This window comes from Pholis gunnellus (assembly GCF_910591455.1).
Source record: "Pholis gunnellus genome assembly, chromosome: 4".
Taxonomy (NCBI): Eukaryota; Metazoa; Chordata; class Actinopteri; order Perciformes; family Pholidae; genus Pholis; species Pholis gunnellus.
In genome coordinates, this window is record NC_136530.1 from 7,184,934 (window position 1) to 7,198,107 (window position 13,174).

The 13,174-nt window shown below is 46.4% G+C and overlaps 1 protein-coding gene across 1 annotated transcript in view; it reads left to right on the plus strand.

The window, feature by feature from the left end:
- The window catches only part of trabd2b (TraB domain containing 2B), a gene marked incomplete at both ends in the record, with an annotated part of 56,971 nt that overhangs the window by 26,422 nt on the left and 17,375 nt on the right, over positions 1 to 13,174 (plus strand). Inside the window, 2 exons of the mRNA XM_079158645.1 lie at positions 7,592 to 7,738; positions 12,393 to 12,567. Of these exons, the coding sequence (XP_079014771.1) occupies positions 7,592 to 7,738; positions 12,393 to 12,567 (322 nt within the window). The remainder of the gene's footprint in view (positions 1 to 7,591; positions 7,739 to 12,392; positions 12,568 to 13,174) is intronic.

A 13,174-nucleotide genomic window follows, 5' to 3' on the forward strand; every position in this document is an offset into this window, starting at 1 on the left:
GCATACTCTGGAGATTTGTCCTTGAGAGCGCATAACCTGGGTGGGGAAAGGGAGGAAGGCTGGTGATTGAGGGTTTGAGAATTGATGGAAGACGAGTTGTTTTCGGAGGGACGGGGACAGGGCTGAGGATGGAGGGGCTTCGGGAGGATGAAGAGGGGAGGTGGTGGAGGGCATAACTGCCCAGCTGTGTTCCAGACCTGTTAGACAGAAGAAGAGGAGGAGGGCAATGGGTCTGCTCCCTCCTCTCTTCTTTCTACCTCTCCTGGTTAACTGTAAACATCTGGCCTATTTTTATCTTTTGGAGTGTTATGATACTTTTACATTACCCCCCCCCCCCCACCACCACCACCCCACTGTGTCTCTTACATTTTTTCCTCTTTCTCCCTCTTGCCGCGTCTCTCATTTTATTCCATCTCTCTCACTTAACGTTTTCTCTCCTCCTCCTCTACTGGAACACACATGTGCAACATGCAGATGTTAACTCCTACATAAAACCTTTCAATCGTATCCCTTCAATATGAAATATGCTTCTTTTATAGCTGAGGTTACACTCAATGCTACTAAAGTGTCCACTCCTCTGCAGGGGAAATCCAGCCTGCCTGTCAAATAGTGCAAACAAGAACAATTCAGTCTTGGATGCTGGCTGAGGTGCTCCCACAAACTCACAGAGGAAAAAATCTGTTTGACAGACATTACATCATTTGAACATTGTTACGATGATGTGTGATGATTGAAGGCTGCATGAGTGCTTGACACGCACACACGGAAACCTCAGCAAGGATTTCTCTCTTAAAAAGAAATGAGTTCAATCACCTGGACCAGCTCCTACTAACAGTTTGGATGGTTGCTGTTTCTCAATCTGGACCCAGTTTTTACCCCCATTACATAATTTATGTTCATGCAGGAGATTATGTGCTGCTCTCGTGTTTCAGCCGGACCTAAAAACAAAAGGACGAATCATTCTTTGGGAATTATTCTGTCTGAAGCCATTAGTCCGACCAAAGCAGACTGTGGGAGATAAGAGAGAGTGGTCGGACCCTGGTTAGGGGCCGCGGAGGCATGTTTTAAACATACACGGCTGTTTCTGCTCGCTCCTTTCTCATGCTGCGGAGAAGACCCGGCTCATCTGGTTTGGATAGCATCACACATCATAATGGGAGCCGGATAAATCCGATGGAATTCAATGAGTTTTTCCTCGGGAAAAAAAAAAAGAGCCGACTGTGAAATGTGTTAGGATTAGAGGAGGCCGTGATGAGGACTACGAGCTTTGAGGGAGATGCGGTGAGAGTGACCTGATCTGGTGTAGATCTTAGCAAGTTCTTTAATCTTATTTGCCTTAAAACAGCTGAATAAATCTGATGGATCTGAGGGCGGGTGAGATCATTTAACTTGTTTCAAGTGCAGTTTATTTACATCCGTGCTCTCTTAGAAAACCCCCCCCAACAGATTCTTGAAATAAAGCAGATTACACCATTAAGAATGATGAAAATGATACTTGACACATCTACTTGATACTTTTTTTAGTTCTCCTTGATTCTAAGAGGATACTTACCCTAACAGCTAAGGGACTGTTTAACCATTAATAGCCAAATTATATTATAGTCACACCAAACATAGGTAGTGGAGGGAAAAAAAGAAAAGGCTGACCATTCCCAAACATTTTGTTTAATAGCAAACCAGGACTCTTAAGCCTTGGCCCTCTGACCCCCCTTCAGTTGTCGGAAAAAAGTGAACTACCAGCCCAACTTACTGCGTCCTCTCCTATTGTACTGCAAAAGTTACTTCTGAAAAGTTACCTCCTGCTCTGAAACAACAATCTGTTGCTAACTCAGTCCAGCCAATGCAACAAGTAAACAACACGGTGCGTTATCACTACAACAAACAGCTAATTCCTGAAGCAAAATGTGAATCCTCCTTACAAATAATCACATCATCACACAAGCTGTGTGTGCACTTCAGCAGAATATGGGGGCATTACACAAAATTAAGCACAACCTCCTTCTATAGTTGTCCGCCACTCTTTCACACCTTCTGCTTGTGGGCATTCACGGCGAGGGACCAGCTGTGTGCTTTGTCCGTCCGGATCAAGTGATACTTTATTATTTTCTCTGTTTTCTGGGGAGGCAGGAAAGCTGGGATGACTGGCGCAGCGGCAGCACTGCCAAGTCAAACAGCGGGGTTTATTTGTGGACAAGTGTTGGGGCGACCCCCCCCCTATTCACTAGAGACTCTTATTAAGTCTGGGGACTGGAGGGGCGTATACAGTATGTGGTGTGTATGGGTGCAGATAGGTCTGGTTTTTATGGATGGAAAGAAGATAAACATGCAGAGAAGAGCAAGCGGAGAAAGGGGGAGATGGTAACGGATAGGAGCAAACTTTATTCAGAGGAATGAAGGATGAGGAAAAGACAAGGAGGTGATGGATGTTTAGAAGAGTTTTACCATTCCAAGCTAAAAGTGGGATACTTCCCATCATTAGACACTCACCCCCTGCCTCAGAGAGGGAATAAGACAAGACGGAAGGAAGCAGGAGACGGGGGGGGGGGATAGGGGGCTTTCTGTGGAAGATGGGAGCAGCAGGCCTCTGCCACTGGGATTGTCCCTCTGGTAATCCCTGGATTTCCTAAACTGAGACAGGGGGTAGACCAGGCCCGGTGAGAGACTTAGTGAGACAGAGAAAGAGAGGGAATGAGAGAAGACAGAAAGGAAGTGGACAAAGGAGACACAATATTCACAATATCGGCGCTGTCTGAGATGTCTTCTCATTCATTTTCTGCAATATGTGGTTTGTATTCAGGTTATTGCCCAAAGAGGAATGTGGCGTGTACAAGTATTGGCGTGTGTGCTTATGGGTGGTTGTATATACATTTGAAAAAAAGCAAGGCTCTGGCTTGCCATAGCTCATGCCAGATGTGATAAAGTTGAAAGCGGTGCTACCTTCAAATAAGGAAACGATACACGCAGAAAGGCGCCGAAGGGCTGTAAAACTATTTTGGCAACGCTCCGACGATGGAGGGCGAGACGGATTACACGATTCCGTCGGAGAGAAATGCGAAGGAGCGGGTTGTTGATAGCACCGTAGGACACAACAGTGAAGCTATCATGTGAGACTGTCCAGACAACTTTGATGTGGTCTTGTGTGACAACGTCTTTCGAGCCTAATGTATTCAAGGTGCTTTTCAGTGCTAGCGTGAACTAAAAGGTCAGACAACGTCAGGCTTTTGAAATACCCACTGCCACTGCTACATGCACGTCTAAGCGTGAAGTCATACTGAGATAGCACAGGGTAAACAACAATGGACACATGGGTGTTTTTTAATGAAATCTCTCATGACTCTCGGCGGTGGCTGTGGAGGGGACAGTACACTCACACAAATTGGTATCCACCCTTTTTTGGGGGGTTGGGGGGGGGGGGGGGGCTGCTCTGCGGGGAACGGGGATGAGCTATCGCACTTCTCCTATTCTTGGGTTGCCCGGGATGTTATTTCAACTCCCTTTCTCCCTTTCCGTCAGTCACCCCAGGGTGCTGTGAACCCAATCCCCTCTTATCGTCTGCAGCCCAGGTGGGGGAGGCTGACTCGGCCCAGAGGAACCCAGCAGTGCGTGTCCTGGGTCAGGGGTCTAGATCCTCTCTTTTTCAGGCGATGAAACACAAGCGGCTCTCGGGGAGACGAGAGCGCTGGAGGGGAACAGCACAAACCTTAAACTGTTTGTACTGTTCTTCTTCATCAGGGGCTGATTGGATGACCAGAGATAAAGACAGAGAAAGAGCGGAATTCCCCATTATGTTTGAATGGATGGAATTCAGAGATGCCAGAATATTTTTTCAATGTTCCATATACTGGATTCAGAGCATTGATATAGCAGCAAACAGCTATTTGCAAAGATATTGTGGAGTAAAGTCTACCTGAGCAGAGAATGAAGTCTCTCTCGCTCCGTGTGTGTTGTTATCTGAGCGTCTCTGTGCTATGGTGACATAGGCGGGCCGGCCACGGCTGCATTTCAGTGCATGTGAGTCTCAGTGTTGTGCACCATCGGCTAGGTAATGGCCCCCCACCTCTGCACTGCACTCGTACAGCGTTACCAGTGGTACGCTGCGCTAACCCACAGCATCTTCGCGGAAGAATGAGCATGCTAACATTAACATTTAGCTCAAAACACGGCTGTGCATAACTTTAAAGGTGCTAAGTAAGAGATTCAGAGCATTTGTATTGAATCACAAAGAGTGGCGGCCATCGCTGTAACGCCACTCATGGGACTTCCTATAGTGCCAGCCATTGTGACGATTAAAGAAAGCAGTAATTTATTCCTGTCCTATGTTACACATAACACCTGAGAGGACACAAAGTGAAGTGAGCAAAACAAGGAGATGGATGGATCTACTGAGAGAAATATCTTGGGTAAAGCTGGGAGAAAGAGGGAGCTGTGTGAAGGAACAAACCTTCTCAGATCTCCTGCCTGACGCTGGCACGCACCATCGTGCTTTCAAGCACCTGACTGCCTGGTAATACCCGGTGCCCATGCCGGGCCTACACCCGAGCTGTAGATGAATCACCTCCATCTGCACAGCACATGCTCCTCTCATAGAGAACAAGGCTTTGTTTGTCTTATACCATTCTTTCACACTCTCACCTCTCTCCTGCTTTTTGTTCTCTGCTCCTGCTCTCCTGCTATTGCTCCTTTCTTCTTTCTCCATCAGTGTGCAGCATTGTGTTTTAGTGTCTCATTGTTTTGCCTCCTACAGCTGTAAAGGGTACGATATTTTCAGTGTTTGGCCTCCACAGTCTGACACTTCCTTCTGTTGTATCGCAGCTCGAAAGCCCTTTAGCACTCTCCATCACTCACATTCTCCGATTCAGATTAAGGAGGTATAATAGGGGGGTGATGGAGTCGACAAGAGCCCCTTGTCATCGGCACCTACTCATGCTTCAGACCCGTTAAAGCTTCAAACAAGCCGACACTTTTGCAAGCAAACAGCCAGGATTTAACGCACTTCAAGGTCAATTGCTGCAATGCACACACATGTTGATAAATCACATGTTCTGAAACATAAAATATCTTCCTGATTTCTTCTTCTTTCTTTTTTTTATATGTTACTCCTGCCCTACCCCTTTTTTTTCCTGTTTTCTTTCCAACGCACGCTAATGAATTTTTGGAGTGCTACGCCTCAAGATCGCAGGTTCCAAAACCATCCCAGTGCTCGGCTCCTTCCAGCTTTGTTCTTACAAAGCTTTTCATTTAATTACAACGGTTGTTTCTCACGCATGTATTAGAAGAGAGAGGAGACCTGCAGTAGTAAACTATGTGGTGAGAGAAGTCAATGTTAGTTACTTTGAAAAGGCCGGGCTGTAAAAGAGTGAGTGGACCGCTCCAGCATGAGAACACCCACTCCGTCAGCCGACACGTGCGTGCACACACACACACACACACACACACACACACACACATATCCACGCGTATAGATGCGAGCACGCACACACTGGGAATGTTTGCATTTTTTCCTCTCTCCCCCCTCAGCCTCTCCCGCAGTGATTGACATGCTCTTTCATTCAGCCCAGCACACACTCAGGCGCCATGGTTACAGCTGCAGAGATGTTCTTTCCCCGGGAGACGGACAATATTGAAATAACAACTCCCCTAACAACACAATCATTCACACACAACCCCTCCGCTCTAACCATGCATCCTCTAGTGCGCCCTCTTGTCTGTCATGTCTGGTGCTGTTTGCCGTGTTAAGGGAAACTCCCGGAGCTGGGAGTAGTACAAACAGCCTGGCAGGTGTGTGTGTGTGTGTGTGTGTGTGTGTGTGTGTGTGTGTGTGTGTGTGCGCTCTGCCCGCTCCAGCCCTTCACTCTACCCAGGGCCCGCTCTGGTGTTTCCTTTGGAAAAACCGTTGAGCCGTGGCAAAGAGCCCCGTGGGTCAAGGACTCGGGGCAGTGGCAACTCATTGGAACAGAATCAGCGACTGCAGAAGCAGAATTAGCTACTGTAGCTAGTTAGCCGCCAGGCAGAACGAACAGTGTTGGCTTCGCTGGGCACTGGCATCACACCTCAACCATGATTTTAGAGCTTTAAAACAATCTGGCGTGGGATGGAAATAGAAAATAAAATGAGGTATGGTGCCATAACTCACTCAGCAGGGGGGCTTCTGGGTTTGGGAAACGGTCACAGATTTGATCGAGACTCTTTCCTGGATTACGCACCTCTGGCCGAGAGACAGCGTGGCGCTGAGCACAGCAGCAAGATGTCAAAAAGAATAAATAAGATCAGACTTTCGGTTTTCGGGTTGGACAGGAGGAGGAAGGAGCTGGCAGATGACAAGAGAATGAGCACTCTTCTGAAGAGAAAGTGGAGAAAGAGAGAAGATGAGAGAGGATAATGAGAGTGATGTGTGCCGTTAGCTCATCCGTTGTCTCTCTGCATTATGTGGAAAAAGAAAAAGAAGCTCACTAAAGCAAAAGCTGAGCCTACAAAGACTGGTTAGCAATGACCTCAGAGAGACGGAGAGAGAGGGAGTCACAAGGTTGAGCTTAGAGCTTGGTTGTGATTATCCCAGCGTGAGGGTTACCTGGAGTTGAAACACTCAATATGCACGATATGGGCATTTATGATTAAGAAAACATAACATAATTGTGTGAATTACGACCCAGACTTTTGACATCGGGCTCAATCAGTTGTGCAGCTGTATCGGCCTTAAGCTGCTCCACAAATCATCTGGGCTGGGATGCTGACGTTCTCCCTGCAGTATTTTTCCGAAGCGCTAGTCAGGGTTTCTTGGTAATTAGGATCATAGACATGGATCAGTCGGGTGCTGTTTGAAGACGTGATGGGCTGAGTCACTTGTTCTGATCAAGTCAACGCAAACCGTCTCACCGGGTGCACTGTAGAACAGTGTGAAATCCGTAGTACACACAGAGAGAAGCAACATCTCCTGTAAGAGAGCTTAACAGTGATTGACAACTCGGTCCCGCCTGCTAGGCCAGTCAGAGGTGGCGCGGGATTGTGGAGGGCGGGAGCAGCTAGGTTAACCCCTGGTGCCGAGGACTGCTGCAGAGTTCTTGGGCTGGCTGGCTGGCGGCTGCACACTATAAATTCTCTCTAAAGAGGGTTTACTTTTGATTTTAATGGCTGCTGTAAATTTACAGCACCCTGGCCTGGTGAAAGAGAAAGAAGGGTTGTTTTTAAAGGCTCCCTCTCTCTCTCTCTCTCTCTCTCTCTCTCTCTTTCTCTCTCTAGCCCTCCCTTTCTTCCCCTGTTTTCTCCTTCCTACAGAAGAAAGTCAGTGGCGTTTTGCCATGTCTCTTGTGGTCTGCTTTTACCTGTAGTCAGCCTGAATGGAAAGTGTATGAAAATATCCTGAAAGAAATGAAAACGCTGCAGAACAACTTATATTTCGCCGGCAGGAACAGCGGCTTCATTGTGTATTAACGTCACATTAGATTTTAAAAGAGGAACACTGGCCACGCTTGCACAGTTGCTCCCGCTCCATGACAAATTCCTCTTGAGCGCAGAGCAGAAAAAAAAACTTTGAGTTTGTGGATGGAGAAAGTAACAGCGCCCTTCCTGTCTTCCTGTCTCTTTCTCCCTGCAGGTGCTGTTTGCGTTGAACCAGACGCTGCTGCAGCACGAGGGCGTGCGAGCGGGCATCCTGCAGGGCTCCTACACCACCGAGGACCTCATTACCCACTACAACTGTGGAGACCTCAGCGCCATCATCTTCAACCACGACACCTCACAGGTCGGGCTCCTCCTTTAGATTTTGGATGACTAAGGTTCATCCCAAAATAAAAAAAGAATCACTGCCTGTTCGCTTTCCTTTCAGCTATACGGTCCCTTTTGCAGCTTCATTAAAAGATTCAATTAATAAAAGAGCCAGTTTCAAAAAAGGCCAACGTGAAGATCGTAAAATGAGTATGAGCGGCTTGCCAAACATAATACAAATGATCTAACGCCATAGATGCACTTTGCCAAAAAATCCTTAATTTTTCACATTATCTCCCATATTTTCCTACTTACAAAGTTGTATGTGGTCCAACAACAATCCGCTGTAAATGTCTTGCTGTTTCTTCAGATCGTTTCCAAAAACGCTTCACATGACGGCAATCAGACACGTCCATCCATTCTTTGTAGGTGTTGAGTAACAATAATCTGCACAAATTGACAAATACCTTAGGTGCGAGCAGTTTGGGTTAATTGATGACTCTAAATTGCCCGTAGTTGTGAATGTAAGCATGAATTTTTGTCTCTTAGTGTCAGTCCTGCGATAGTCTGGCGACCTGTCCTGGTTGTGCTCTGCTTTCCCTTTTTTATATTCACTTTACAGGGACAACCAAGAGCAGCGGTTTAGCCTCCCTTCGCTTAAGTGTTGTGAAAGTGAATCTTTGTCGCTTTTTGGTTTTGTTTCGTTGGACATAAGGGATGGTGAGGTTTCTGATATTATAAAATAGTCACACAAAATACCAGCTATACTTGCAGCTTAAGTCCAAAACAACTTAACGGTATTCAAAAACCCAAATCTGTCAGACCCCTGATTTGAGCTGGCAGCCCTCTCAAACCCACTTCTCTGCCATTACGCCATCGTCACCTCAAACTTTTAGGCTTGCACATCAATTCCGCAAAACTGCACATTGCCCTCTTAATCCCTCTCTCAGGCTCGGGTTACTTGATAGTCTGGCACTTTAATAGCTCTGGACCCAGCTGTAAATACGCCATCTGACCTCCTCTAACTTTGTGCTTCCTAACATAGCCTCTGCTCCCGCGGCGACGGCCTTCCTCGTCGGGCTTCACACCCAGCTCTGCTGTAGCTGTCAAAAGGCCACTCGATATATAGCACCCACTGACACACACAGTGGCTCTCACTCCGTCTCCACCCTCGAATGATTTACTGAAAAGCCCTCCTCATAAGTCACTTATGCTGGGTCAACCTCCCTCACTGATCCTCAAGTGTCATTAAACCTAACGCGCCATGTAACCTCCGCTCACCGCTATACACTGCAGAGATTCAGCATCATTTACACGAGAGACACGTCTCCTCACGTTTTTACCATCGCCGTCTCTCTGGGCGCCGTGACGAGCTTGTTAGCCACAGTTTCACCTGCAGTCGCGGCTACATTTGTCTCCTGCATGAGCGCTTTAAATCATACCAGTTTGCCTCCTGGTCCTCATGTCATGATAACATGTATTAACATTCCCCAGCACATGCTAGAGCAATCAGACGCCTGACTGTGGTGCCATGTAGACTGCTGATCTATAGCAGGTTTCTGTGTGTGTGTGTGTGTGTGTGTGTGTGTGTGTGTGTGTGTGTGTGTGTGTGTGTGTGTGTGTGTGTGTGTGTGTGTGAACTTCCAAGCACCATAAAAAAGCAGGTGTTTTTTGATAGATAGGACCGAATCCAGCACCCCTGGTGCTCCCCCAGTTCAATCTCCGTCATATTAGAAAGCGGTTGATGATGGGCCTCTGTGCAGGACAGGGTAACGCTTTCCATCACAGAAATAAAGTCAAAGGTGGACAGAGAGAAGGAGACAGAGAAGAAATAAGGTGAAAGGTAGAAGACAAGTAGGAAAAAAGCAACTTCAAAGAATTGCAAAATGTTGCAATCGAATAGTTCACTTGAAAGTTGAAAGTGCAGTTGGAGCACCAAGATGAAAGTTGATAGAGAAGGAAAGGAGGAGGCAAATGAAAGGACAAGAAGGGAAAGGTAAGGAAGGGACATGAAAAGAAAGGAAAGATAAGATAAGAGAACAGAAGGACTTCAAAGAGCCAAACCATCAAGACAGTAAATTGCTGACAGAGCAGGGGTACCAGCGGTGAGGAAGGGAGGAAATATTTCCCTGTCACTCTACATTTCCTGTGCGGGTCGGGATACAGAGCAGCTAATGGCCTTCCCTGCGATAAGTTATCTGCGTTTACCGCTACACTCCCACCTCGACCCGTCTCCGACCGAACATTTTTTGTACCTCGTCATGAAACACTCACGCTACCCTCACTCGTTTAGAGCAATGATGAAGCTCCGTCTCTCTCTCTCTCTTTAACTCGGCTTCTTTTTACTTCTCCATCATGAGCCCCTGTCAGTCTGAATGAACCCGGGTCATGCACCCTGAAAATACACAGACAGACAACACAAGGCTTCAGGCTATAGATATCTGTGTGAATTTCTTTCTTTCTGGCTTTTCTTTCCTCGCCGAGTAAGTATATGTAGAGAGCAGTGAGCAATGTGGCTTATGTCACACAAACCATTTGGATTTGCAGGTCTTTGAAATGAACAATCTGCCAAATGAGAGTGAAACTGTGGCAGAAAACATCGCGGTCATTCAAAAGTAATCTTTGTAAATTGCAGAAGCTTATCCTAATAATAGGACATTTCACAGAACTTGGAGGTCTGTGATCATTTTAAAGCAAAACTATGATAGAGCTTTTCTGTGGAGGCGTGACAAAGTAGACAACAGAGCTGTTTTATATTCCCTGACAAAATGTCACCGTCCTACACGCTGGTATTTACCGACCGCACACATTTGGTGTGAATGTGTTTAATAAGAGTACTCCACCAGGGTTGGGCCAGTGAAAATATTTTCAGATCATTTTGATGTTAAACCTAACGCCCGTCTTGACCGCCATTCCTAATTTTACCACTAGGTGTCACATTTGACACCTCATCACCCAAAAAAACACACATTAACTTTATAGAACACAAACATAACTTGCGGGCCGCGGCTACTGAAATTCCGTCTCCTTCATGTTGCCGGCAGTAAATTGCTCATGGCCTGTCAGACACTAGTGGCTCTGTTAGTCCGTTTAGAATGTTGTCATATGTCTCGTTACTAACTCAAGGCCAGTTAGCGCTGTGACGCCGTCGCCACATCATCACAAATGCCAGTTCAGTTGGTTTGCGTAAAATCAAACCAGTTCACGTTCACAACGGACCAGACTGGCAAAACCGTAAATTGACTCAACTCTATCCTCTACTGATACAGCATTGCAAAATGAATGCAGCAGAACCAGAGATCACATTCGTCTTCTATGGCATGGTGCCTACAGTACCCATAATGCCACTCGACTGCCGACAGTCGGGTCAAAGATTCTTGCCTTAGTCAGAGGCGCGGAGCGGTACTACCGAGGGCCGGTGAGCTTCAACACTGACTCAAGTGACATCACTTGAGGGCAACATATCAAGACGTCCAGGCTTCAAACTACTTTTTCCACATTATGCAGTTGTGCTCCACAAAAAAACCCGTAAACGGACGTGTAAAGTTCGTATCTGTTCTCCTTTGATGCACATCCTGAATGAAATAAATAAACATGCGATGCAGGTTTGAATTAGAACCTTTCGACCATCATGTGAAACAGACTGAGGGGCGGTCGAGGGAGTGAGAGAAAAAGTGTCAGATACAAATTATGAATGGATGCACCTTGTTCACATGTGGTGCAATAAATCCCCCCATGTATTCAGTATTCAGACACACACACACACACACACACACACACACACACACACACACACACACACACACACACACACACACACACATATTTAGGCATCATTTGTGGCACCACAACAGTAAAAACAGTTAAGCCAAGAGAAGAAGTAACAAACCAAATGAAGCATACTCTGGCGTATTGGGATTTCACCTATCTCTAATATTTCATACTTTATTGCATATATATATCAAGAGAAAGAGCCAGAAAAGTCAAATCCAGTCACAACGATACCATGACAGGAAGTGAAAGAAGTAAAGACGGACTGTGTGTGTTTAGGTGTGTGTGAGTTGGACAGACCCCGGCTACCCCCGCCGCCGACCCCCGCTCATCCTCACAGATTAACAGCCTGTTGAATCCACCGATGCAGCCAAGTGTGGCGCAGAGCCAGCGTGGTCCGCCTCCGCCTGCCTGGCTCTTAATAAATCACGCAGCAATTAAACACACATTCACACGCTCACACTGGTGGGTGCAGTGCACGTGCCTTTCGTTCAGTGCGCCCACCTCAGACGCACACACACACACACACGGAAACGCCGTCACATACAAAAATGTGCTGAGACAGCCCGTCCTCCTCCCTTCCTCTCCTCGTTTATTGATGCTTTCTCATTTTAAAACCGGTAGAGCACTACATTGGTCCTTTTCTGTCAAGCTGTCACGTCACAAACACTCCCGGTTGCCAGGTCTCTCACTCACACAAGCTTGAACATGTTGCCAGGTTGTCACTAACACCGTCCTCTTCTTTCTTTCCATCTCATTTTTTTTTTTTTTATATCCCTCTCGATTTCTTTAACATCAGTTCTTCTTGTGTTTGATGTTTGCTTTACATGATTCATGTGCGTTTTATTCTCCTGTGGATTTTTATCATAAATGTTTTTAAATAAAAAATGTTTCCTTCTTTGCCTTTCTCACTCTCTCAGCTGCCTCACTTCATCAACAGCTCCCTGCCAGCTCATGACCGCACGATCGCCCTGCAGATCGACAGCTACTTCCGCCAGGAGCTCATCTACAAACGCAACGAGCGAATGGCTCGCCGTGTGTCCGCCCTGCTGCAGAGAAATCCCAACCAGACATACTTCTTTGCTTTTGGTGCAGGTAAGGGAGCCTCAGATACCGCATGGGGGATGTTTAGGATGAAGTAGTTTACCTTCAAAAGGCCACGGTGGCTGACCTTTTGTCGCGCTGGTTATGTGATGTTTCTTTAAACTGTCATCAAGGCAGCGACTCCATCGTGAATGTCTATTTTGCATTAAATGAGGTCTTTCCAAATACGTTCTGATTGGAGCTGAGAGTGTGTGTTTGCATGTAATTGTGAAGTGTAAGAGAGATCTAGTTTGCTTTGGTCTGGAACACTGATTCTGTCAGCACTAATGTGTGTTTATGGCCAACAATTTGCTCTATTTTGTGTTTGAAAGCAAAGCTGGAGAAAAAACAGGACAATAATAGTGTTCAATGGTTCCCAGATCTCTGGCACGAAAAACTGGGTGTCTTTGCAAGTACACACACACACATACACACACAGAGACACAGAAGTCTCAATTACAGCCAGCTCCCACCTCAAAAATGAAGAAACCATGAGCTGTTTGTTTCAATTAGCATTCCTGGCTAATGTTGCTAATGTTTCCTGAATGGTGTAGTGTGTCCTGAGGGAAGTGTGTGTGTTTACATGTAAGTGTGTTTGCCCACAAAAACAGGTGGTGGG